The 26396-nt window shown below is 42.3% G+C and overlaps 1 protein-coding gene and 1 long non-coding RNA gene across 10 annotated transcripts in view; one reads left to right on the top strand and one right to left on the bottom strand.

Annotated features, from left to right (window-relative positions):
• Positions 1–218: 218 nt before the first annotated feature.
• Positions 219–25332, bottom strand: LOC139079570 (uncharacterized). Its single transcript, XR_011533291.1, has 3 exons — positions 25056–25332; positions 4422–4708; positions 219–1360 (listed from the first exon to the last, which is right to left on the bottom strand). It is a non-coding gene; the product is annotated as an uncharacterized lncRNA (long non-coding RNA).
• Positions 25225–26396, top strand: part of PALM2AKAP2 (PALM2 and AKAP2 fusion) — a 467702-nt gene continuing 466530 nt past the window's right edge. For 4 of the 9 annotated variants that reach the window (XM_008513657.2, XM_070594965.1, XM_008513646.2 and 1 more), the window contains exon 1: positions 25439–25588. In XM_008513657.2, coding sequence (XP_008511879.2) covers positions 25584–25588 — 5 coding nt within the window. In that variant the 5' untranslated portion in view covers positions 25439–25583. Of the gene's footprint in view, positions 25589–26396 lie in introns of all 9 variants that reach the window. The other 5 variants (XM_070594973.1, XM_070594981.1, XM_070594978.1 and 2 more) reach the window with 5 other exon arrangements.

Below are 26396 nucleotides of genomic sequence, written 5' to 3' on the forward strand. Positions count from 1 at the left end.
TACCAGTTGTGCTGAGTCTGAAGGCTGCTTATAGCAGTAACGTGCCCCTGCACAGGTCCCCACTTCTCCAGGGAAGACTGCATACCTTAGGGTGGCTCCCACCCAGCTGGAGGCCCAGTGAAGCACTGCTGCTCACAAAGGTGGCTTTTTTCTCTCCAGAAGGAATTTCTGCCTCTTCCGCCTCAGTCAGGATTGTCCCTTTTTTTTTTTTTTTTTTTAAATCCAGTTTCCAGTTACCTCTCCAGGGTAATTTTTCCAAGAATAGTTGTAACCTTGTTGTGTTTGTGGGAGGAAGTGAGTTCAGAATCCACCTATGCTGTCATCTTGATGAGATGGGAAGATGTTATATTACGAAATATGTATCCTTGGGGGTCATGATGCCCTGCAGAGCTAGAAGGGCATGCAAGACCAGCTCTGTGCCAGGATGCCAGAGTGTCCCTCAGAATCAATTACTATCATCCCAGGGGGTTAAGAAAAGATGTCATATACAAACACTACACCTTGAGTTGGAGCCCAGAGAGTCCTTCCCACGTTTCCCCCATTTCCTCCTTCTGTGTTCCTCTACCTTCTCCCTAACCTCCCACTCCGTCTCCCAAGGTTTGGGTTCCATCCGGCTGCTACCCTCTATGACCAAGCCAAGGGCACTCTGTGCCCCTTTTGTCTGAGGTTGCTGCATCTTGGGAAAAGAACACTGCATCCTTGCATTCTTCAGAATGAGGCACCTACTAGACAGATCTACCTCTCTCTTGCTAATATCTATTACCCTGAAAGGCTTAATTTTGATGCATGACTATGCTCAAAGACTTTCTTCCCATTAGGGAAGGGGACAGGAAGGAACAAGGCAAGTGAACAGCACAGAGAGTCATGTCTGTTCACTTTATTTTCTGAGGAAGAGAAGAAAAATCTCAGAGAGCAGCCACGTCTTTGCTTTTGCATCACTCATTGCCTTCTCTGACAATCTTCTGTATTTGTGGTGAGAAAAATAGGCCCTGCCCTTGTGGGAGGGTGACACAAGTACAAGAGCTTACTTAGCCAGCTCACTCCCAATGACAACCTAATGGTTTCCATTAGATTTGCCCAGGTTATGTAAGCTGCTGGCCCCGAACTCTGACTTGGGGTAAGCAGAATAAAGCAAGGAAAAAGCCAGTTAGAATGTATCGGTGAGCATTTGGTCTTTGAAAATTTGTAGTTGTACTTTGTGACATAGGGAAAGGCCACAGTGCAATTGCCTGGGCAAGAGTTGCATTCTTTTGCTTCACTCCAGTCCCAGCTAACAGCCCTTATAGACCGGAATGATCTCAAATCATTCTCTGTATTTCCAGCCAGGTCCCAGCTGGTCCTTTGTAGTCAACTGCTCCTGCTGAAAATGAAAAAAAAAAAAAAATTGCTGCTGATCCATAATACAAAGTTTACTATATTCTTAGAGATTTGTTGATCTGATTTTAAAATCCCAGAAGCTAGCACTGCATTTTGAAAGGGCACGTTGCTTGCCATGGGGTTTAAACTCATTTTGCAGCCGATTCCTCACCTATGACCCCTCACCTAAGACCCTATGTCTTACTAATGTGTCCTCAAAGCATTCTTCAGAGCAGGGGGCTGCTCTCCCATTTTCCCCCACAAACCGTCGCATTCTCTTTTAGTTTGCCACTTTACAAGGTGATCAAATTGTGTGGTGACCATAACCAAATAATATCTGTTTTCAAAATTCTCCTAACTACGGCAGCCATTTACCACAGGAACAGTCAATCTTTGGCTACCAGTAGATTTCTAATTCTACTACCATGTCTGGCAGATAGAGGTGTTCCTTGACTATTTGTTGAATGGTTTTCTTATGTAATATCTTCGCTTAGAAGTTTTCAATGGCTTCCCATAGACTTTCGTCTTCCTCCTGACTTAAGTATTGAATGAAGAATCATTCTGGGTAGTTTGGAGCTGATGGTTTCAAAGGATATCCTTGCATCTGTGACCTATGGCTTTCTTTAGTATCCCTAAATACTTCTAGTACCTACTAAGTTTAGGAAGGCTACCCGACCTCATGTCCTCCTTAGCTCTCACTTGAACTACTATTACAGTTTCTTATCTGGTCTCCATGCCTCCCAACTCTTCCTCATTTTATTTATTTTATATTTAAAAAATTATTTTATTGAGGTCAAATTGGCTTATAACATTGTGTAAGCTTCAGGTGTACATTATTATATTTCAGTTTCTGTATAGACTGCATTGTGTCAACCACCAATAGTCTAGTTTTTATCTGTTACCATACACATGTGCCCCCTCATCCTTTTCTCCCTCCTCCCACCCACTTCTCCTCTGGTAATCACTAATCTGTTGTCATTATCTATGTGTGTGTTTATGTTCCACATGTGCATGAGATCATATGGTCTTTGTCTTTCTCTGTCTGACTTATTTTGCTTAGCATAATACCTTCAATGTCCATTCGTGTTGTCACAATGGCAAGATTCCATTGTTCTCATGGCTGAGTAGTATTTCATTGTGTGTATATACCACATTTTCTTTATCCATTCATCCACTGATGTGCACTTAGGTTGTTTCCAAGTCTTGGCTATTGTGAATAACTCTGCGATGAACATAGGGGTGCAAATATCCTTTTGACTTAGTGTTTTTGTGTTCTTTGGATAAATACCCAGATAGCTTGATCTTATGGTAGTTCTTTTCCTAATTTTTTGAGGAATCTCTGTACTGCTTTCCATGGTGTCTGCACAGTTTACATTCCCATCAGCAATGTATGAGTGTTCTCTTTTGTCTACATCCTCTCCAACACTTGTTATTTTTTGTCTTGTTAACTAAAACCATTATGATGGGTGTGAGGTGATATCTCATTGTAGTTTTGATTTGCATTTCTCTAATGATTAGTGGTGTTGAACATCTTTTCATGTGCCTCTTGGCCATCTATATATCTCCTTTGGAAAAATGTCTGTTTAGGTCTTTTGCCCAGTTTTTAATTTTGTTGTTGTTGTTGTTGAGTTGCATAGTTCTTTATATATTTTGGATATTAATCCCTTATCAGATACATGATTTGCAAATATCTTCCCTTCATTTTAATCATTCATAACCACTATCTCTTGAGTTCAGGACTAGCCACATAATTTGAAGGTCCCCATGCAAGATGGAAATGCAGGGCCCCTTCTTTAAAATTACTGAAACTTTCAACACAATAACAGAGATGCATTAAACCAAATGTGGGGCCTCTCTCTGCTTGGAGTCCTATGTAACTGCATAATTTGCATGCCCACAAAGCCAATCCTGTTCGAGTTCAATCCTTTTAAAACACAGTTTCAGTCACGGTAAGTCCTTGCTCAAAAATTTTCAACAGCTCCCCATTGTTTAGAGTTGTAATTTTAGGGATCTATGAATGCCAACTTGCAGTTGGTAACAAAGGTGAGGATGGCCTGTGGACTCCTGAACTTTGCAATGGGGGTGTACAAATTTGACAAAGAGAAGCCCTGGGTGACCCAGGTGTTATACTCCACTGGTCAGCTGAGTCTAGGGAGGTCTGAGGAGTAAAAAGAGAATAAAGAACCCTGTTGTCCCTTGACAAGTGTCTTAGGGGATTTCTCTTCTCCTTTATACCAGTGTCACATTGAGAATCATCTACAGGCTTCTGGTCAGAGAACTGCCTTTAGGTATAACTGGAGTGACAGCAAAGAAAAGCAAAGCCGTTAGTCACTGCACATTATGAAATCTGTGGGAAGAAGCAACACTTTTGATGTGCCAACCACAAATGTAGTTTCCATCTAATTAGATCCATTCATCACTACATTAAAAAAGAAGCTGACGCAATTGGAAAGTAAGTTCAGTGAATTCATCCTCCCACAAAAACAGCCTGGTGTGTATTTGTGTGTATATATATGTGTGTGTGTGTGTGTATGTGTGTGTGTTGACGTGAATCTCATCTTAAAGAAAAAATAAACGCTGGCTTCAAGCAAGGGAAGGCTTACTTCATATGGCAGCCTCCTTGCATACAGCTGATGGTAGCAGCACATGGAATTACTTACAAGTGAAGCCTTTGACTGAAAATGCAGATGTGGCACTCAATTTATCATCCTCTTCCCTGAGATTTAAAGGGCTCTTTAGAACAGAAGCCAATACCCGTTGCTATTTTAACAAATTGGTATCTTTTCGCGGGCTTATTGACTCCTTCACTGGCACCTTTCAGAGCCCCTCTGTGGCTGCAGAGGTTGTGATACGTGTTCTGGTTACAGACAGCTTGGAAGAATGTGTCTTATTTCATAAACTCCAGCAGGGGAAAGGACAGTAAGAGCAATTGTTCAGAACTGTGAAAACCAGACATTCTCTCCTCAATATCTCAGCTTGGATCATGATTGCATTAGTTATCTATTGTTGTGTAACAAATCACCACAAATTTCATGGCTTAAAATGATACACATTTATTAACTCACAGTTTCTGTGGGTCGAGAGTCTTGGCACAGCTTAGCTGATTCCCCTGTTTGAGGATTCTTCACAAGGCTGCCATCAAGTTACCAGTTGGGGCTGTGGTCTCATCTGAAAGCTCAACTGGGAAAGGATCCACTTCTCAGCTCATTCAGGTTGTTGCCAGAGTTCATTTCCTGGAGGACTGCTTGATTGAGTGCCTCATATCCCTCATAGCTGTTGGCTGGAGGCTACCCTCAATTCTTTGCCATGTGGACCTCTCCAACATGGCCACTTTTTTCATCAAAGTAGAAAGCTGAGGAAGCAATAAGGAGAGTCTGTTAGCAAGACAGAGATTATGACATAATCATATAGATGACATTTATCACCTCTGCTGTATTCTACTCACCATCCCACACTTAAGGGGATGACACAAGGGTGTGAATACCAGGAGGTAGAGATCACTGGAGCTGTCTTAGAATCAACCCACCACAGGACAGGGGTCCCGGTTGAGGGAATCACAGTAATATCCTCTTCTAAAGTTTCAAAAATATTTGTGGGTAGGTTAAGTGAGCAAATTACATCCTTGAAGAAACTATGATGTCCCATTGGTCAATTTCTGTCTATATTTCAGCTAATTTTATCATCTTTCCCATAAAATGTTATTTTCCATTCTCTCCAGAGAATCTCTTTTCTTTCATCACAATCTAATGGAGGAAATGTCTGTCTAATTAGAACCTGGAAAGAGATCAGATTCCTTGAGGTTTGGCAGAGTGGCCTAGAGCTCAGCTGGTGGGCAGTATTGTGTCATCCAGGGCTGCTTTCTGACCTTGACTTTTCTCAGTTTCGCACTTTCTTTTTTATGTTTATGAGGCCCTGATTCAGACACCCACACAGCTCCAGAGCTGTTTCCTAGTGGTGTCCTCATGACAGACCATTTCCAGGGAATTCCATGCTTTACTCCGTGGAATTTTTTTTTTTTTTTGAGGAAGATTAGACCTGGGCTAGCATCTGCCACCAATCTTCCTCTTTTTGCTGAGGACGACTGGCCCTGAGCTAACATCCGTGCCCATCTTCCTCTACATTATATCTGGGACACCTGCCACAGCATGGCTTGACAAGTGGTGCATAGGTCTGCACCCGGGATCGGAACTGGCAAACCCTGGGCTGCCCAAGCGGAATGTGGGCACTTAACCACTGTGCCACCATGCTGGACCCTTTACCCTATAGAATTCTAAAACCTATTGAATCTGTTCCAACCAATTTTCATGGTAGACATTACTAAAGATTGCAGATGACATTCTGCAACTTATATTCATTACTCTGCAATTTATATTATATTTGTTATTTTTGATGACAAATATAAAGCACTTATATGTCTTTTTTTCAAGTGGGCAATAATCTTAGGGCTAGAAAATTGTTGTTGTTGCTTTTGGTCACCAAAAATTATGAAACTAATTCATTCAATCACTCGTTCACACGTGACCTTTATTCCTTCAAGAACAGTCATTGGCTACTGGGACTGAGAGTGACAAGATGTAAAAGGCAAAGTTGCTGCCCTTTTTGGTCCTTGCTCTCCTCACCCTTCATGGCATTTCTTCTTAGCATCTGCTTTTCTGGCCTCTCCTGGAGTTAGAAAGTATTTTAGCTTTAGCCCCTCCTTGGGTCCTAACTGACTCAGAACTGATATTTCCAGTGTCTGAACACAGAGTCAAGGACAATTCTTAGGCCCAATCAAATCAGCAGCCCCTTCTACATGTTCTTTTGGGAACCCTGGTGCTGTCCAGGGCCTGCCTGCACTGGGTCGGACCCAAGAGTATTTAAGTTCCTGCTTTCATAACCTACTTGGGTGTAGTGGGTGGGAAAGGGGAGGAGATGGGGGTGATGTTAGGAATCTGAAGGCTAGAGAAGATGATTAAAGTCCTTTAAAAGATAAGCTGGCTGGGGGCTGGCCCCATGGCTGAGTGGTTAAGTTCACGCGCTTTGCTGCAGGCAGACCAGTGTTTCGTTGGTTCCAATCCTGGGCACGGACATGGCACTGCTCCTCAAGCCACGCTGAGGCAGCGTCCCACATGCCACAACTAGAAGGACCCACAATGAAGAATATACGACCATGTACAGGGGGGCTTTGGAGAGAGAGAGAAAAAAAGAAAAAGATAAGATGGTTGATCTCTGAGCCTGTGGGAAAGGCCTAGAGGTAGTTCTCAAACAGGTTAGTGTACATTAGAATCACCTGGGGAAAGGTTTTTTTTCTTAATGCAAATTATCTGTTTCCATTCCCAGGTATTTTGAGGGGGTTGGGGGTGGAGGTCCCAACGTGGCCTAGGAATCTGCATTTGCACTTAGCATTCCTCACAATTTTGATGCTAAAGGCCTACAAAACACCATGTAGAAACAGTGGGATGTTAGCAAAATACACAGATCACATGTAAACCATAAGAAAAAACCTCCAAAGAACGAATTTACTTTTCGTTTTTCCTTCATTGATTTCAGATATATAATCACAAACACAGTACGACCTACTTATTATTTTTGACCAGAGATGGAATAATTGCAATGCTTATTAGAAGAGCAAAGCCTGAAAGCTGAAATTAAACCAACTGGCTACTTAATTGGATCATTCATCTCCTCTATCTAGGGAGCATTCACTCATTTCCTTCATTTCTTTCATTCAAGAACATAGTCACCTATGCTTTATGAATGAAAGTCGGCAGCCTTTCACAGCCAGACAAATAATGCCAGCTTTGGACAACCAGACAATGTGTCCTCTATATCTGTGTCTCTAAATCACAATCTGAGCATCCACTGCATTGTTCTCCCTTGCAGAAAACAAAGTTTTGGAATTACAAAGACTCAGAGGGAGAAGTCCACGATCCGTTAAAGAAAAAAGGAGTGAGATACAAGACAATATAATATAGTATAACATCCATCTGTATGTATGTATGTATATTTGTTGTCTTATCAGAAATCTTGCCATATATTTTATGATGCAAAATTTTTAATGATTTTTGTGAAATATTGTGATATAATATTTTTATGAGAAAAAGAGGTGGGAGATTGACTGATCCTGTTAGTTCTGGGTTTTTTCCCTCTTTGGGGAACTGACAATGAGATTGGTGTGGGAAATTATTAACTTTTACTTTTTTTTTTTTTTGAGGAAGTATAGCCCTGAGCTAACATCTGCTGCCAATCCTCCTCTTTTTGCTGAGGAAGACTGGCCCTGAGCTAACATCTGTGCCCATCGTCCTCTTCTTTATACGTGGGACGCCTACCACAGCATGGCATGCCAAGCGGTGCCATGTCCGTGCCCGGGATCCGAACCGGGGAACCCCGGGCCACCGAAGTGCGCACTTAACCGCTGCGCCACCAGGCAGGCCCCAACTTTTATTTTTTATATATTTGTAGTATTCTATTTGTTAACAGTGGACCTGTATTTTTTGTATCAAAAAATAAAACAGGGGCTGGCCTGGTGGTATAGCAGTTAAGTTTGCTCACTCTGCTTTGGCGCCCTGGGTTTGCCTGTTCAGATTCCGGGTGCGGACATGGCACTGCTTGGCAAGCCATGCTGTGGCAGGCATCCCACATATAAAATAGAGGAAGGTGGGCACAGATGTTAGCTCAGGGCCAGTCTTCCTCAGCAAAAAGTGGATAATTGGCAGTGAATGTTAGCTCAGGGCTGATCTTTCTCAAAAAATAAAATAAAATAAAAAAGAATATTACAGTGTGTAATAAGTGCAAGGAAATTCCAGCCTTCGGTTTCCAGGTCCCGGGTATGTTAAGGTTAAAGGAAGAGGGTAGCTATGAAGGTAGGTGTACTTCAACCGGCTTCCTGCTGAATGCCTTCGCTCAGTGTCTTTTTAGATCAAATTTGCTAAGGATTTGAGAAGACCGATCATTTACTTTCTTCCCTCCTCGATGTGTGCATGCTACCAGGGGCATCACTGTTACCAAGAGGCCCAGGAAGGACCAACATAGAAACACAAAGCGCCCCCAAAATGAGTGATGAGAGGACAGGATTTCTAAAAAACCGTCAAATGTGCTCTGATTTTGGAATTGAAATTTTTGCTTATTACTGAAAGTGACCAACTGTTTATTCCTGAAGAGCAACCAGCTAAGTCCTGGGGCCTGCCCAAGTTTTGAGGCGGGAATAGGGGAACCATTCCTTCATTAATTCATTCATTCATTCACTGAATGAATCTTTGAAGGTGAGTAGAAGGCCAAAAAGAAAAAGTTGCATATTGATTTCATCCTGCTAGCAGTGCGCACTCAACAGCTGGTTATTTTAGCTATCATAATTGAAAACTAGTATAATTCAGTTTCTAATTTAAGTAATTACTGAAACCACAAAAGGACAAATATTATATAATCCTATTTGTGTGAGGTCCTTAGAGTAGTCAAATTCATGGAGACAGAAAGGAGAATTGTGGTTGCCAAGGGCTGGGGGGAGGAGAAAATGGGGAGTTACTGTTTAATGGGTATGGAGCTTCACTTGGGGAAGATGAAAAAAGTGCTAAAGATGGACAGATGCCCAACAGTGTGAGTTTACTTAATGCCACAGACCTGTACACTTAAAAATGGTTTAAATGGTAAATTATATGTTACGTATATTTTACTGCAATAAAAAAAAAATTACTGAAAGACCTTGGTAGAAAATGCAAGATGCTTCCAGAAACCTCTTCAAGGTGTAGCATTCTTAGATCTTGTTACCCTTGCATGTGGACTTAATTCTGACCATCCAGGGGAAAAGTACCAGGGTGACCAACTGTCCCATGATGCCTGGGACCGAGGAGTTTCTCAGGATGCAGGATGTTCAGTGCTAAAACCAGAAAGTCCCTGGAAAACCAGGACTAGTTGGTCACCATACAATATTTAGCAAAGCCACACCTCAGAGAGGAAAGACAACAGGATGGTAAGTTGAACAAGGTGAGGTATTGGTTGGTGAGGCAGTCTTGAATTGGGAAAGCAAGCCCAATCAAGACTCTCCTGTAATGGTGGAGATGCATTATTTTTGCAATTTCATTTGAAATCTGGATTACTTTGGCTTCTTTTAATTTACTTTTTTTTCTTTTTGGTGAGGAAGATTGGCACTGAACTAACATCTGTGAACATCTGTGGCAATCTTCCTCTATTTTGTACGTGGGAGGCCACCACAGCGTGGCTTGATGAGCGATGTGTAGGTCCCCACCCAAGATCCAAACGGTGAACCTGGGCTGCCAAAGTGGAGCACGTGGAACTTACTCACTACACCACCAGGCTGGCCCCCTAAATCTGATTCTTTACGGCATCTGTTTCTGCTTCTGGTTCTTGCTCTGGTTGAACAGGGTTGGTTGAATCTACGCTGGTGGCAGCAGTGGTGGAATCTGGGTTTTAATTTTATGGCCCGACCATTAAGTGATTTCTATCAAGTGGCAGCTGATAGGGAATTTGTAGTCTGGTTTCTGTGACCTTTTTTGGTTGTTTGATTGTTTGCCTGAGGATTCTGGCAATTTCCTGGCACTTGAGAATGAAGCGTTGAAAAGTTTTTGGTATTTTTCTTACCACTAATAGGTTCTCTCTGTTTATTTTGGTTTGTGTCAATTTGGCTTTCTCTGACTCTCAGGCTCAGAGCATCTTCCCTTCTCTGGTAATTTTTCATGTGCATTTTTTTGGGACCCAATCATACCAATATCTGTAAAGTTAAAATTCTTGCACCAAAATTAAAAGAAAGCAAAATTAAAAGAAAGTTAAGTCCCTAGTATTCAATGTCAGCTTTCATTTTTCTTAACAATTGAATAATGCCAAAATTACTCTCTTCAGGATTTACAAAACAAGGCTAAAGAAAGGAGAGTATCACTATTGTAAAAAAAGAAAAAAGAAAAAAAATGCATGGACCCTAGAAAAAAAGAGGAAGATTATTTTGATAAATTTAGAGGAAAAACCACAAAATTGCACAGATTTATGAAGACTGATGTTTCTCAAAAGGAACAAATGAGGATTAATTACACTTTTTTATTCTTGAACTGATCAACATCCTTAATAAATACTGGTACCTATAATTCTACCTTAAATTCTGCTGCTTATCACAATTAGCTCCTTTAACTTATATAACAGTTAATAAAAATTCCCAGTTTCTAAATATGAAAGAGTTTATTATTATTTTTAAAATTTTTATTGTGGTAACATTGGTTTATAACATTACGTAAATTTCAACTATACGTCGTTATATATTTTGTTTCTGTGTGGGTTATATTGTGTTCACCACCCAAAGACTAGTTACAATCCATCCCCACACACATGTGCCTAATCAACCCTTTCTCTCTCCCCTCTCCCCCCTTCCCCTCTGGTGGTTACCAATCCAGTCTCTGTTTCTCTGTGTTTGTCATTGTTTTTGTCTTCTACTTATGAGTGAGATCATATGGTATTTGACTTTCTCCCTCTGACTTATTTCACTTAGCATAATACCATTAAGGTCCAACCATGCTGTCACAAATGGCTGGATTTCATCATTTCTTATGGCTGAGTAGTAACGCTGTAACTCAGGAAAAAAGGTTTAACTGTGAGTTTCATTAACAGCTTTGGTAACTAGATTAGAAAATGAAATGGAAGAATTTGTTTTTCAAAATGTTGGAGGTTTTAATCTATGATAATATAAAGGTATAGGAAATAGTTCTTTTAATATTCATAATCAAAACGACTCTGAAAATTAGACTGATTTAATAAATTTGTTTAAAAACAATTTTATCTCTTCTCTTCATCCAGTCTTGGATATTGTTTTTCATGAAAAGCTTAAATAATTTTAATTTCTTAAATTCTATTGGTTTAGCTGGTTAGATTAACTAACATCACTTTAAGATTACAAAATTACAAAATTATGTGTTCAATAATTGTTATAAAAGGTAATTTCTTTATAGAAGGAGATATATAATGTTACTTATGGACAAAAATAGCTATATAGTTCTTGCTTTCTGCTTCAGGTTTTCTGTTTTGGAGAAAGAGAAAAGATAGCAATGAATAAAAAATACTGAGATTATACTGGTATAACACTTTGGAAAATAAATATATATATACAAGATAATGGATGTGTTTTATCTGTTTATCAAGGGAATTGTTACAGTTTATTAAGATGGGAAGCTTTATGTATTTTATATATAGTCATATATTACACATATGAAATGATCATAAACAAAGAAAAGTTGGAAATACTACAAAGACCTTTTATTTTCTGAGCCATTTGAGAGTAATTTGCCAACCTGATGTCCTATCGCTCTGTCTAATGTGCACAATATTTCTTACAAAGCCATTCTTTCATAAAACTGCAATATAACCGTTGAAACTGGGAAATAAACCTTGATATGTTATTACTATACAATCCTCAGGCCACATTCAAGCTTTCTAATAATATCCTTTAGAGGAAAAGGACCCAGTTCAGAATCACGAGTTCATTTAGTTGTCACGTCTCTTTGTCTCCGTCAGCCTGGAACAGTTCCCCACTCTTTCCACGACGTTCATGACCTTGACACCTTTGAAGATTGTAGGTCAGTTATTTTGCAGAGTGGCCCTCAGTTTGAATTTGTCCAATGTTTCCTTAAGACTAACACAGATTATGCGTCTTTGCAGGAATATCACAGAAGGGATGCTTGTTTTTCTCACGGCATCGCATCCGGTAGTACGGGGTGTCAATTTGTTGCATTACTGATAATGTTTACTCTGATCACTTGGTTAAGGTGTTGTCTTCCAGCCTTCTCCATTACACAGTTCTCTTCTCAATAGCCCATTAATCATCCAACTAAGCTGCTTTCTTGCTTTCCCTCCGTTCATCCCTCCCTCTGCCCCTCCCTCCCTCCTTTCCTTCCATCACTATGGACTCATGGATTTCTACTTTATTCAGCGGGTTGTAATCTGTTTCTAACATTGTTTCCTTGCCCCTAATCTGGCCCTTGAGACTAAATCAGTTCAGGTTGGTTCCTGTGTCCTTTTGATGTGTTCCATCATTCTTCAAGTACTTCTTTGCTTTCCGGCATAAGTCATTTCAGGCTCATCTTGTACTTTTCCAGTCCCGTTTCTGGAATGAGTCATTTCTTCAAGGAGCCTGGTTCCGTTTAGTGGAGAATGATATCTAGAAACCCAGATCTTGGGACTGGGTGTTCTTACCTCATTTTTATTGGGCTGTCACTGCTCCCAAGCCCTCCCTTTGTAGACAGAGCTAGAGAGAGTACGTGTTTGTGTGGGTGTATATTACATATACACGTTACACATGCATACATTTGTATCTGTGTTTATTTCTCTATCTATCTAGCTATCGAAAACCGTGAGTTAACACCAATACCTCTAATTCTAATCCAACACCGCAGATTTCATTCTGGGTTTCTCTCTTTCTATATTTATTCCTCCCTTCTCTGACACTGAGAAACCTGGCTCCCATTATCCATATGTATTTACTTATTTGTTCATTCTTCCCGTAGGTGGCCAATCTCCCATGTGTGCCACCATCTTCATTTGACTTGGCTAATATTCAAACTTGATGGTAATCCTAATATGATATGGTTTGATAATGCCTTATATATTAAATATAATCAAGCTTATTCTGATATACAGTAACTTTACAATACTTTATTGTATATATTTTGTTACCTATGGCTCACTCTATTCAGATAGCCTCCTTACTAGGGATTCAAGAATTCATATGTCTTCCAACAATGGATATATTTTCAGGGTTGGTTGTGATTTTGACATGGAGTAAAAATAAAAGAGAAAAAGGTAATGACGTGTTGGAGGCACTTCAATAACTGAAGAAAATCTCAGTCACTAAGATTAAAGCCTAAAGTAAAGAAAATGCCCCAAAAGACTGATCTACCAACAAGTACCCATTGTCCATTTGGGCTCCACGGTTCTGTCAAGGTAGAAGGGGCTATGGGTATGTTAATACCAAAACTGTCCAAATTTTCAGAAAAGCCTACTCTTCATACTTAGCTCTAGTAATACCAACACAATCCCCGCTTGATAACGCCTCCTGCGCTTTCCCCTGTGAAACGATTACAGGAGGACCTAAGAGTCTTATTTGACTTTTCATCTAACAAACTCTGCTTCTCCATAGTCCCATCTTGCCAGTGGGGAGATTACACATTTTCCTTGGGTTTCTTGGTGTTTTCACGTTGGCCCTCCTCAAGTTTGCTCTTCTGGCCTCAGATTGTCTCTGAGACTTGTGTCCTCCCCTCACCCCTGCTTACACTTGGCAGTCTCCTCCTGCTTTGATTCCTGATCTGGCTCCCACAGTGCCCACTGGGGCAAAGGCCTCTTTCACTTTCAAAAGGAAATTGAAATGCACATGGCACAGAAGAGAAAGATATTCTAGAACATTTTTGCCTTGTAGCGCAGGAAGTCAAAGCTCAGACCTATTCTAAAAAGCATTGGTTCTTAGCATTTTATTTGGATGGAAGACTCCTTTGATTTGTACAATGTTATATTTGATCTGGTCAATCTGATCCTTTATGCAGGAAGTTTAATGTTCATTTTAAAATCAATATTATTTGAAAGACTACCCAGTACACAAATATTTTTCCCAAGACCAGTCACAGTGTCTGCAATCTGAATATCAGAGATTCATTTGATGAAGAAGGGAGCTATAAAATACTTTTGGTCCTTAAATGCCCTTCATGGAAATAGCAATCTCCAGAGGGACCTTGTGAGGCCGGAAGAGGTCCTGGGGTGCTTGAGATCAATTTCACTTTTCAGAGTCATCCTCTTCCCTGCCTACTGTTTTTGTTTTAACTTCTCCCTTTTCAATGTTTTGATTTTGGAGTGCTATGGAAATGATGCTTATGAATATGGAAAATTAAAAGGGAAGAAGTTATTTGTATTGTTGGAGACAAACACACTTAGCTCAAGTTCATTTTTGTAAGTTGCTTAAGATGCTGGTGAGGAGGACTTCAGCTCAAGTTAAAGAGAGTGTCCAGTGGAAAAGTTACCTGTAACACTAAATAGAACCACAAGGCAAGGCAGGGGACCCGGGGAATTGGGGTGTAGATTTGGGAGACCTCACAGACAGCTGGGGAGGCAGAATTGCCACCCCAGGCAGAGGGTCTGCCAGTTCGGACATATGGGCGTCTGGCTACCATCTTGTACATCACACTTACAGTCAACGGAGTGGGCTTTGAGCCAGTCATCTCAAGGAGGAGAAGCTGCAGGGACAGAGTTCTGTGAGAAGTACCCCTACTCCCCTCCTGTCACTTGTCTGCTTACAGGGTCATTAAGTGGCTTGTTCTGACTTGTCCTGAAACCTATAACTCCCCTAAGAAAACTTGTGTATGCTCTGACCTCTCTCCCTTCCTAACAAGCAATATCTTTTAAAGAAGTCCGGAGCCCCTGGCCCCAAATCCATCACTAAACAGCCATGCAGTAAATTGTGTGACTGCAGGAAAGCTATGAAACATCCATGTGGTCTGTGAAATTCAAACCCCTCACAGGTGATCCCTTAAGCCAGAGGTTGTAAAGGGCCAAATATGGGCTTCCGATCCACAAGTTTGTTTAAAAATTTTTAGTAATCACTCACCGTTTTCTTGGAGGAGGTTTTACCCAGAAATAAAGATTTTTCTTGTTTTCCTTGAGAAAAGTCAGAAGATCTGGACATACCAGACCTATATTCCTACATGGTGGTAGTTGGCTGGGGCTAAGTGGAGGTTGCTACCTTTAGATGGTGTATAGACTCTTAGTTGGTCACTGTCCCCACCATTCCCTATTGTCCCTCTTCCCAGCCTACTTCACTCGTTTAAAATTCGTGCCGGGTCTCTGTATGCTGAGTTTGAAAAACTCACCTAAAACTATCCTTGGTTAACATCTTATCCAGGTGGGAATAAGTTCTGAGAAAATGGCATAAAGGACAGAAAAGGAGTGAGGAGAGCTCCACAAACAAAATTATCCTCTTTCAAAATGTTAACTGGACATTCACTCCTTGCAGGCCACATGACCTTAACTTGATCCTGACGTGGGCCTTCTCACTGACTCAGTTTCACTGCCCGGATCTGCATCTGTGTCAGCCTCACCAGGCAAACATTGGAGATGGGGATGCAAATATTCCCTCGCACTCATTGGAAGGAGGCCAGGGTGCACTTCCATTTTCCCTAAACAGTTGAGAGTCCCAGGACCAAGGTCTGAGAAGCGAGGAGAGAGTCTACCCTTGCCTTGTACATTTTCTCAGCTTCTGCTCCCCAAACCTGTGTCCCGTGCTTGTCATTGAGCATGGCTGTGAGAGAGAAGCAAGAAGAGCGTGGAGATGCCACTGTGCCATCTCTTTCTCAAGACTTGGACCTCAGCCCAGGAGTACCCTCTGCTGTTGTCATGTTGCAATAACTTTGTAGGAACAGAGGGAAAAAAAAGCAGATAGGGAAGAACATGGATCTAGGAATCTGAGAAAGTAAAACAAGACTATTACTCTTTTCTTTAAAAATAGGTCATGTTTGTATTTGGCATTTCAACGTGAAATCTGATGGGCGTAGTTGGCTTGGGTGGAATAGAGGTAAAGTTGTTGGGTGGAAGAGGTCACGAAACTGTGAAGAAAGGATTTGCATAAGGCATTCATGGGCGCATTTAAGTCAGTCATATGATGTTGATATCTGGCCTAGAAGGGAATTCTGGGAGTGTCAACGAATGTGAGTAACTGACAACGGTAATGGGAGGGAAAGGTTTGTATAGTTCACTTGGTTCAAAGGCAGATATTTATAAATTTTATCTGAGAATAGAGATTTAACGGGAAGAAGTAGCAATTGGTAGCTAGATGAATACCTAGCCTTATTTACTGATCTTTTTAATGATGGAAAGCTTTCTCCCTGAAAATCTAATGATTTCTTATTGGAAGTAATTTACCTAGATCTCTAGATTAACACATAACCCAAAAATACAACTTCTGAATAATCAGTTGCATCACTTGTTTTCCCTCGAGCCCTCTGTACTATGTTTTCACAGCTCTCCAGAATAGTGTACTGTAGAAAATTAGGTTCATCTGGTTCCTCCAATATTACTTCTCCTCTCCTGACCTCTCTGGATGGCTCTCCTGTGAGCAGCTCGATATCTTTCATAGGTCACAGAGCAAAATACAAGGTGGTTCCAGTCCAGAGGGAAATGATGATAAGCTTCTCATTTGTTGAGGTCAGAATCCTCTGGTGGCACCTGTGGGCTCCTCTTGAATGCTCTGGCTCAGTGGGTCTCATCAGCTTTCACTGAGTCGTTCGAGTCATGAGAATCAGGCTTGATGCCTTTCTCTTGCCCACACATTCTGAGTCCTGTCATATTTTTTGACTCTCTTTCTTTTACATGCCAACTCCGACTGCCCTAATTGAAAAACTTATTGTCTCTTGTCTGAACTGGGGCAACAGCCTTCTAACTAGCTTTCCAGCCTCTAGTCTTGTCCACCCTAAAATCCATCATCCACACTGTCACGGAATGCCAGCACCTTGTCAGCAGGACATGGAAGCGATAGCATAAGACCGAGTGGGAGAAATCATGATGCTCAACCTCCAGCAACACCTTCCTCCACATCATGTTACACTACCTCAATATCCCAGAGGGGAGAAAATGTGATTGATAGAATATAAATTATGATTACAGTTGAAATCATCTCTGTCAATCATGAAACGTGATCTTATTTGCTCTGTATCTATCTCAAAATTTTTAAGGAAATAGAATTATAAATAAGAAAGACCATGAAGGTCCCCAGTCACCATGCTCTGTTTGTGATTAGGAGGTAAGGAGGGGTGCTGTGTTTGCCAACATCATCCGGTCCCTCAGTTAAGCTTCTACAGTCAAGGCCTCTGGTGACCTTCTCCAGCCTCGTCTTTAACCACTGCCTTCAGGACCACTGCATTGCACAACTCCAGGGGGCACGATTATACTGGGTTGTATGTAAATGGTACGTCTGGAGTTGAGTGATACTGTGGGCTTTCTCTTTGTCTCTCATTCCAGCAAATGCCATAAATATGTAGATGTCGCCTGATGTTTCTGGTTTCTTTGTCTTTAATTTTGCTGGTCTCTCTTTCTGAAAAATTTTCTTTACTTTTTTCCCACCTACTTGGACACACACACACACACACTTCTGGCTAGGTGTTATTTATTCTTAAAGACATATCTTGGGCATCAACTCCTCCAGCAAGCTTTTCCTAGTCCTATTTCCCTACTCAGCTCACCTTTGTGATCACATTGGCAGCATTGTCTAGTTACTTTTGAAAATTTTCTCCAGCATCAAAGGAATAAAAGACAGATCTGCACACTTTCCTGCCTACTTGTGTGTGTGTGTATTTGTGTGCATGGTTTGGGTCATGTTCCTGATCCTTAGATAACAACACATACACATGAACAAACAACACTATACAGGCGTGGGACAGTCAATGCATACTTAGAGAAAGAAACATTTCTGTGGGAACCATCAATTGTAAAGACTTGGATCTGATAAAAGATACATCCAAGAAAGTACAGCTTCTTGGGGTCTTGCACAAGAGGAATTTTTCATTATTTTATTCAACAAATATTTATTAAGAGCCTACTAGGTGCCTGTCACTGTTCTAAGGGACGCATGAGTGAACAAAATAGAAAAAGAAATCCCTGCCCGCATAGGGTTGCATTCTAATGGGTATCTGATTGCATTTCCATAAGTAAAATGTTCGACTCACATTTTTTCTTAGAGCAGAAGAACATTCTAGCCCAAGAATAAATCCAAGTTTCCACCTCTCAGAAGAGAGAAATGGTTTTCAACTGTCCAATGAACCTCCTGAAAACAGGTTCCAAAAGAATCTTGAGGTCCATCTCAGATAGTGTTACTTCTCATATTGACATTTAACATTTGTATCAGGAGATAAATGATGATATACATAAGGCTTGGTGGTAAAGATACCACCAAGTGACCAAATAGCTTCTCCGGCTCCATTCAGCATAGCAGGCATGATAGGATTAGACTAAGTTAAGTATTAGTAGCCTTATATCAGTTAAACATCACCAAGGTCTTCTGGCTCTCAGCTTAACCAATGTGCGGTTACTCTGGGTGACACTGAACTGGTTTCTCTCCAACGTGTGCTAAGGGGCAGCTTTTCCTTGGCGAATTCCCCGTGATGAGTCCATCGTGTCACTGGGTTATCTCTGAGAGGTCATTGTTCATCTCCCATCGTAGGTCAGACTTGGCAGCGGTGAAATAAACGTTCTTGCTACATCTGTACATACATAATCATGGGCTGTTTTGAACACATACGTCATTTTGTGGGTGGGTGAGAGGATTCTAAAAACAAAAAACAAACAGGCCTTTTCAGCTTTTTGAGCTAAAAGAAAAACAATAAATGTGTTTCAACAAGGAGGATGATCCCAGGTCAACTGTAGAAGTTTGTGTTGACTGTTTGACTAGGTAACCTCCAGGATCCCTCTCATCGTCAATAGATTGTGATTCCAAGAATCATCCATGAGTCAGAAGTCAGTGCTATTAGTGTCTTGTCTGAGCACACTCATAAATATATAGAGAAGCCAATAGAAAGACTATGAAGAAGAGAGATGACCTTTGCTCATTTTAACCAAAGAAAAGAATTCTTTGCATTTTGCCAACATCTTTCCTGTCACGACCTCTGGGTGAATTTTACCCAGCATCAGCAGAATCACAAGCAGCTATTTGAGACTTATTTTCAGAGAGAACTTATTGATAGTGGAAGAAGAGTGGCATGTGCAGGGCTAACAGTGACTCCATGATATTAACTCCAGCTCTAGAAACCAAGCGGGACGCCTGCAGAGCAATGAAACAGTAAATTATTCAGTTACATACCACCCCCACAAACACACACACGGCTCTAGATGAGCAAATATCCAATTTCTGTTAGAGATACGTTTCTTTCCTTCATATCTCTAACAGTAGCATTGTTTACATGGAAGTAAAAAGGTAAAATGGTACATGTTATAAAATATAAAAAGTACATAAAGCGCCACTGGACGTAATCCCTCTAGGAGTACAGCTGAGATCCAGTAATGTCAAGTAAATTAGAAGACTGTTTTTATATTTTAAAGATCAATCTAATGGTTTGCTTCGGGTTTGTTAATATATTGGAATGGTGCCTTGAGCTTGACACAGTGGTTGTGCTTGCCTTTATTTCCTTCTTCCCCAGTTAAACTTAAAGTGACAGTAATATTTCCATTGATCCAACATCAACAAGAAATGAGAGCAAACATGTGCACTGAACACACTCTCTAAGTAACTGAATTCTAGCCAAGACAACGTGTGCAACCTCATATAAATGGAAAGATTGGAAAGCCTATTTCGTCTTAAACATAAAGGCTGAACATGATCTTCCTGCGATGTTCTCAGGAGCCACTGTCACGTGCGGGATTGCTTGTTCCTACAGCGAATGATCCCAAACTGATGTTTTCGTTGTTTTGTTTTGTGTTTCTGTGCCCATTTTCACACTTTTCGCCATTCTGCCTGATCTAATTTCCTGCTTCTCTCCAACCCCTTCTAATTGTGTTTCTATTTCTAGTAAACCAGAAAACCATTTAACCAAATAGACTAAGTGTTACATCTAAAGGAGTCACATCGAGAGTTTTGTCTGTTGGTGTTGAATGAGGGGGCACTGAGATCCCAGTGAAAGCTCTGGACCCCCATTCTCCGCCCCTCCCGCACACCCCAACCCATAGTTCTGCCTGTAACCTCAGGCAGATCCTTGAAGCCCACCATGATGGTCAGTTTAAGAATTCCTGTTCTACAGTCTGTGCATTATACCCTTGTAACAATCCTGTTAGGTAATCTCTGAGAGCCGGTCATTCCTCTTTTAGACCAGGAGGTTGAAGATTTTGGTTCTGTTGATGAAGTCAACTCTTACTAACATATGACCTAAGTTATTCAACTACTCAAAGCTTCAGTTTCTTCATCTACAAAGTGGTGATAATACTAATACCATCCTGTCCCGTAGGATAATTGCAGGATGAATATAAAACAATGTATACGCAAGCAAGTTGCAAACTGCAGACAAGTAGAACGTAGCCTGAGGCCCGTGGACAATGTATGGGCTTCAGGGGTCCACGAACAACCTGATATTTTAAGAAAATGTGGGTTTGTGCCATCTGTGTATTTTTCGTGGAAGAAGGGTCTATAGTTTTCATCAAGGTTACAATCTTAAGAAGGTTAAGAGTAATTGCTTATAGCATGGACTTTATTACATTATTGTTTTGTTTATTTCCTCATTCTAGACTAAATTCCAGGTAGGTAGAGTTATTAAGTTATTGACTTCCAGCTTAGAGAAGTGTTAATGTGTATTTGGTGTGCTAACAGTACCCAGTGTGCTCAGCTTAAATGAATAAACTATTGGAGAATGTGTACCAACGCATCCGCATAGCCATACTCTGCTCCTTTGTAGCTATGCTATAGATCTATATAGTTTTTAATGAGCAAATAAATATGCCATCTAGTGTAACATTCTCATTTAATCAACGAATAAACAAATTGATCTTCTAAGTATCTGTCTATGTATTGGTTTTACTTCTTCAAAGGGATGTTATGAAGATAAATATAGATACAGCTGTTAAAACGTTTGAGATTTCAGAGGAAAGTTACGATGTGATAATGATGATAGTGATGATGATGAGAATAATAATAATAACAGCTTTTTATAACTACTGTTTATTGAGTATCTACTAAATACCAGGCACTGTGCTAGGAATTTATATGTTGTATCTAATTTTCAAACTAACCTTTAAAGATAAGTATTATTGTTCTCATTTTAAAAGAAAACAAACCTGGGACTAATGTTAAGTAATAGGTCTTAAGTTACAAAGCTAGTGAATAACCAAGCTTGAATTTTAGCCAAAATCTGTTTGGCTCTAAAGCCTGTTATTTTTTCCTATGGTTAAATATAGCAGATGATGTATTTATGACTATTAATAAGTTAAAGCCCAGCCCTATAAAATGGATTAATTCTTGTTTCTCTATTGCATTTGAAAATTGTAATAATCTACTAACTTCAAAAAACTCAGGATGTACCTACAATTCAACTTAACCTTTATCTTAAAGTTAAGAGATGCCCACTGGAAGGTTTTAGGCAAGGGGATGATATGATTAGATTCGTGTCTTTGGAAGATTGCTGTGGCTGTACAGTTGAATGAGTTGGAACAAGACGTGACTGGAGGCAAGGAGACCAGGAAGGATGCTGTTTTATCAACAGCAGTGGGGATGGGGAGAGGTGAATGGGTTCTTTAGCTATTCAGAAGGTAGTCTGGATAAATCTTGTTGATTGACCGGCTTTGGGAGGTCAGAATGGTGAGGAATCCAAGCAGATGCCCAGGTTTCTGTGTGGATCCTGCCCTCTCTGTTGTTAGGATATGCAGGCAGGTCTTAGGAGGAGATTTACAGGGGAAACGATGAGTGAATTTTGGACATATTGGGTTTGAGGTGTTTGTGAAGATGTTGCAATGCCCTTTGAGTACTCAGTTTTGAAGTTTAGGAGAGTGATGTGCGCTGGAGATTTAGTTTTGGAAGTGAGCACCATGAAAGTGGCTAAATAAAGCCATTTACATCTAAATAAAGTAGAGGAAATTGCTCAGGGAGAGTATGTACAGTGAGAAGCAAACAGATTTTAGACAGGACCCTGCAGAACACTAACATTTAAGAGACAAGTAGCAGAGAAGGGGTAACTAGAGTTGTGGCAGTGTGGCGTCATATAAGACAGTGTTTCAAAAATGGAAGGAGTGACCCTAAATATTTAACCAAAAGAAATGAAAACATATATTCACACACATATATCCTGTACATGAACGTTTATAGCAGTTTTATTAGTAATTGCCACAAACTGGAAACCATGTAAATATCCATCAACTGGTGAATGGATTGTCGACGAAAATAATCCATAACCAATCTATAAATGAAAATTTGGGTGAGTTTATTCTGAGCTAAAATGTGAGGACCATGGCCCGGGGCCTTTCTTCCCAAAGAAAGAAAAGGCACCAAAGAAGTGAGGTATACAGAGTGGTTATATACCCCCAAAGAGGATGCTTTACATATGATTTAAATGTCCCTCCCACAATAGTCACAAGATTACCCTGTCGGCACAGTGCTTGATGGACACAGCAGGTAGTGGGTCTGCTATCTCAGAGGGCACAGCAGGAAGCAAATCTGTTGTCTCAAGCTGGGTGGTCACAGGTGAGCACAGCAATCAGTTCCTAGCCTAAGGAAAGATGCTTAATCCTTAAGGAAATGCCAATGTTGGGAGGGGGAGGGAAGTTGCACCTTTATCTCAAGGGCCTTTGTTCTTGCCATAGGGAATGTCTAAAGCAGATATACAATGCATGCTCAATGGCGGCGGTCAGGCCCTTTTGGAAAGATAAGGTCAGGCCAAATTAGGTTTACCCCAAATGGCTTCCTCATATACTCCAGTATATCCTATTGCTTGCCGTTTCTATTTGTCAGGATAAATTGTGGTACATCTGTAAAATGGAATACTACTCAGCAATAAAAAGGACAAACCTATACATACAATGACATGGATGATTCTCAAAAGCATTTGTTAAGTGAAAGAAGCCAAACACAAAAGGCAACATACCACTGGATTCCATTTCTATGACATTCTGGAAAGCAAAACCATGGGGACAGATATCAGGTGAGTGGTTGCCAGGGGCTGGAGGTGGGAGGAGGGGATGACATCAAGGGACTCAAAGGATATGTTTGGGGTGATGATGATGTCCCATTTCTTGACCATGGTGGTGGTTATGCGACTGTATAATGTCCAAACTCACAGACCTGTACACCTGAAAAGGACGGCTTCTAGTGTATGTAAATCATGCCTCAATACACCTGACTTAAAGTAAAATAACAAATATAAAAAGGAGTGGTCAAAATGTCAATGCTGCTCACAAGTCATGCAAGAAGAGGACTGAGACATGCCTATTGCACTTGCACTGGTGACTCTGTGGTGAGCAATGGCAGTGGCCATGGGGAGGCAGAAGCTAGAATGCTAAGGATTGAGGAACATGATAAAGACTGCTGGCTGTCCCCCAACCCCCATTTTCCCTTCTTTCATGGGAATGGAGTCCTGAATTTTTGGTTAGGCTCATGACTATTCAGAGTGAAGATGGCTTTGCCCAGTCTCCCTGAAAACTGAGTATGGCCATGTGACTGAATTCTGGCCAAAGAGATGTAAGTGAAAGTGTCCTGAGGCAGTGGCTTCTGGGATCCTTCCATAAGAGGCAGCTGGTGCACTTCTTTTGCCTTTTCTTCTTTGCTCCTTCCAGCTTTGTGTTGGTTGGAATGCAGACATGATGGCTGGAGCTGGAGCAGCTAATCTGGACCATAAAATGACCATAGGAAAGGAGACCACAAATGACACAGCAACATTTTGGAGGAGCCTGGGTCTCAGTTTTATGAGAGCTGCTAAGCCAGTCTGGGGCTGCTTATCTAACTTTTAAGAGGTAGAAAAACCAATTTCTTTCCTGGTTGAGCCTCTTAATTACTCAGAGCTGAACTTAATCCTCTATGCTCCAGGGAGTAGATAGGTGAGGATGGAGAGACAGTGAGCATGGACAACCATTTCACGGGGCTTGACTATGAAGGGGAAGAGTAAGGATAGGATGGTAGCTGGAGAGAGACATGGGTTGAGGGAGAGTCTTATGATCTCAAAATTCACGCTAGATTCTCTGTGAATGGAAACCTGGAAATGATCCAGAAAACAGCTCTGTGAATCTTCGCTGGGTTTGGCTTTGTGGCTCACTTTCCAGAGGGAAAGGAGGAGCAGTGAATCCCCCAGAACATGTTGCCCTGGTCTCCTTCCAATCCCTTGAATGTGTAGATGAGCTCTTTCCATCTAGAGCCACCAAATGGCTGAGGCTGGGTAGAAGGGCCCTCCCCTGTGGCTTGCACGTCCCCGCCCTCTCCCCTCTCAGGCCAGTCTCTTCAGGGGGGCCTCTCCTGAACACCCGATCTTAGAGGTCCACTTCCCTTTTATTCTCCATCAGAGTATTTTTTTCTATAATTCATATACCATAAAATTCACCCAGAATGTACAATTAACGCTTTGTAGTCCATTCACAGATTTGTGCAATCATCACCACAAATGAATTTTAAAACACTCATCATGGCATTTTATGATCTAATTTTTAGAGCAATATTTGTCTCCTGTGACGATGTTTATTTTTTTCTTTCTCTGTGCTTTGTCTTTCTGCTTTAGCCGGTGAGCTCCAGCAGGGCAAGGACAGTGATGGCTATTCCCAGGGCAGCATCCTTCGGACCTACCCACAGACGGACTGGGCAGTAAGATCCAATGAAAGCCTGAAGCTTGTTCCAGCTACTCTTCTTTGCAGTAGGGGATGAGAGTGAGGTTCCCGCTCTGGGTACCGTTAGGAGTAGGGGATTCTCAAAGGGGGTGTGGGGAGGGAATATGCGCTTCAGGGGGGCTTCGAACTGTGGGGTGGGGCCGTGGTAATTTGGGAAACCATGTTCAGTATATCTAGTGTTTTCAAAGAACGAGCTAGGGAGAGTAAGTCTGGACAATATCTTCCTGGCAAGCGGGAATACGCAGAATATGGAGCGATAAGAAGGGCGTGAGTCCCCAAAGTGATGACACACCGCATTAACGCGCCGTAACGCAGCTGGAGTTTTCCCTGGGAAACTCAGACCCATGCCTGCTGGGCTGGCACAATGGCGTTTCCGAAACCATACCCACCCCATTGGGGGCAGTACTTGCTTTTTGCAGAGGCCAGACGCTTCTTCCTCTTGCAACTTCCAAGCCGCGAGAGCCGCAACCTTGTCAATGACTCCATCGTTTCCCTGCGCCCTCTGGGCTGTGCCACCCGCCGCAGCCGCCCATCTCCCCCTCCCACCTGTCCCCCGCGTCTCAGCGCAGCGCTGCCTGTCCCAGGGGAGCCGCCGGCGCACCTGGCGCCTCGGGCGCCTGGGCACTGCGCGCTGGTGGCCACCTCGCCCGGCGCGCAGCTGCCAGCGCGCTCCCTCCCCGAAACACTTCAGTGGAGTGGCTTGTCTAGCGCCCAGCGAACACATTATCCAATTGCTTCCCGTTTTATTCGCAGGCTGGGAACTGAGAGAGCCTGAGCGTTCACTTCCAACCCTCAAGGGGAGGAGGGGGTGCGGACGGGGAGGGGAGACGCTCCCGGCTCCACCTCGCGCGCGGCGCGCCCAGAGCTCCCGGCCCTGGCAGAGGCGAGCAGCGCCGGCGAGCCCCGCAGCAGCGCGCCCGGCCAACCGGAGCCCCGCGATGGAGTGAGTATCCCCGCGCCGCGCGCGCCGCTCGCGCCAGCCTCCCGGCATGTTGCCATGGCGACCGAGGCAGCAGGCCGATCCCGGCTCTGGTCCCCGTCCGGGATGGGTGTTTAATTTCAGCCCCATGTGTACGCCTGGTGTTTCTATAGCAGCAGCCGCGGCGGCAGGAGCCTAGGGGTAGGAGCCCCGGGATGCGTGGTTCTGTGCCGCTGCCCCTTGGCCAGCAGGGCCTCCGGAGGGGACGATTTTGCTAAGGAGGGAGGCACGTTCTAGGCTTCCCCATCTCTGCCCCGAGCTTCCGCTTCCCAGGGAGTTGGCCGCAATAGCCATTACTTCCGATTCCTAACCGTGTCAGCATTATTGGACTGCAGTTAAAAAAAAGGGGGGGGGGTGTCACTGCGGATCGGAAGCAGATGTGGTTAGGTGTGAAGCGTGTAATGGAAGGACGATGAGTTAGTGGGTAATATGAGACAGAGCTGCAATGCCCTGGCTACTGGGAACCATCAGACGACCCCAAATAATTGATTCGTTTTTGGGGTAATTGAGAAATGAGACAGAAACGTAGAGGGTTGAATTACAACGTTTGGCACCGTGGGCACGGCATGGGTGGGGTGGGGACGAGAGACATGAAGGCAAGAGGGGCGTTAACCAGAAAAGACACAATAAAGGGCTCCGGTTGTGGTTCGGACGGGGGTCCTCTCTCCTCTGTCTTTGCATCCCTGTGTCGCTTTCTGGTCACTCTCCCAGGCTGCTGCTGCATCAGGGCCACTCTGACAGGCGACAGGCTCCAAGAAAGGGTCATTTTTGG

This window comes from Equus przewalskii, chromosome 26, assembly GCF_037783145.1.
Source record: "Equus przewalskii isolate Varuska chromosome 26, EquPr2, whole genome shotgun sequence".
Lineage (NCBI taxonomy): Eukaryota > Metazoa > Chordata > Mammalia > Perissodactyla > Equidae > Equus > Equus przewalskii.